This window comes from Eimeria mitis, genomic scaffold, assembly GCF_000499745.2.
Source record: "Eimeria mitis Houghton genomic scaffold, Emh_scaff1173, whole genome shotgun sequence".
Taxonomy (NCBI): Eukaryota; Apicomplexa; class Conoidasida; order Eucoccidiorida; family Eimeriidae; genus Eimeria; species Eimeria mitis.
Window position 1 is genome coordinate 6,639 of NW_013568015.1, and position 1,050 is coordinate 7,688.

Below are 1,050 nucleotides of genomic sequence, written 5' to 3' on the forward strand. Positions count from 1 at the left end.
GCGTCAGCTGTTAGCTGCTGCAGCTCAAACCCCAAAAGGCCCCCTCTGCAGCCACCCGTTTCTGTGTCTTCTTCTTCTTCCTCATCTGCTGCTGCTGCTGCTGCTGCTGCTGCTGNCTGCTGCTGCTGCTGCTGCTGCTGCTGCTGTTTTTGCTGCTGGCTCTACAGAAGCAGAAAGAGAAGCAAACTGCCAGGGGGCCTCCGACAGGTCTCCCTCCCAGTCGCTGCCTCGCCGCTGCTGCTGCTGCTGCTGCTGCTGCTGCTGCTGCTGCTGCTGCTGCTGCATGCAGCCCCCTCTCTCTCCCTGCTGCGGCGCTAGGGCCCCCAAACCCAGGATGTCTGCGGGGATGGGGAGGATGAGCCGTTCGAGCGACAAGCAGCTGAGGGGTGCAGCAGAGTCAGAGCTGCTGTTGCTGCTCTCTCCTGCTGCTGCTGCTGCTGCTGCTGCTGCTGCTGCTGTTGTTGTTGTGGCTGTTGCTGCTGCTGCTGGTAGTGCTGCGGGTTGTTCTGCTGCTGCTGCAGAGGAGTCGCTGTCGCTGCACCCAGCAGCAGCAGCAGATCGAGAAGCATCTGAGGCTGACCATCGGTTGCTTAGGGCTTTAGCAGCAGCAACTGCTGCTGCTGCTGCTGCTGCTGCTGCTGCTGCTTCATCTGGTGCGCCTAGCTGTACAGGCACCTGTTCAGTCGGTCTGCTCGAGCCGTTTTCACTACACTTTGCTGCTGCTGCTGCTGCTGCTGCTGCTGCTGCAGCAGGAGGAGGACTATGCTTCTGCTGCGTATGCTCTGCTGCAGCAGCAGCAGCAGCAGCAGTATCAGCAGCAGCAGGAAGCAGATAAGTGTGTTGATTCTGTTGCTGCTGCTGTTTGATTGCGAGGAGTAGTTGTTGTTGCTGTTGCTCTTGCTGCTGTTGCTGCTGCTGCTGTTGCTGCTGCCGTTCCTGCTGCTGCTGCTGCTGCTGCTGCTGCTGCTGCTGGGGCTTAACTGCAGCAGCAACAGCAGCAATCGACGACAGCAGCAGCGTCGGGCTCCCCTGCACCTCTGCAGGCGCCAG

The 1,050-nt window shown here is 60.3% G+C and overlaps 1 protein-coding gene across 1 annotated transcript in view; it reads right to left on the reverse strand.

Annotated features, from left to right (window-relative positions):
• EMH_0031010 (uncharacterized protein) overlaps nucleotides 1–1,050 on the reverse strand; it is a gene marked incomplete at both ends in the record, with an annotated part of 7,588 nt that overhangs the window by 5,980 nt on the left and 558 nt on the right. Inside the window, one exon of the mRNA XM_013494480.1 lies at nucleotides 188–1,048. Coding sequence (XP_013349934.1) covers nucleotides 188–1,048 — 861 coding nt within the window. The remainder of the gene's footprint in view (nucleotides 1–187; nucleotides 1,049–1,050) is intronic.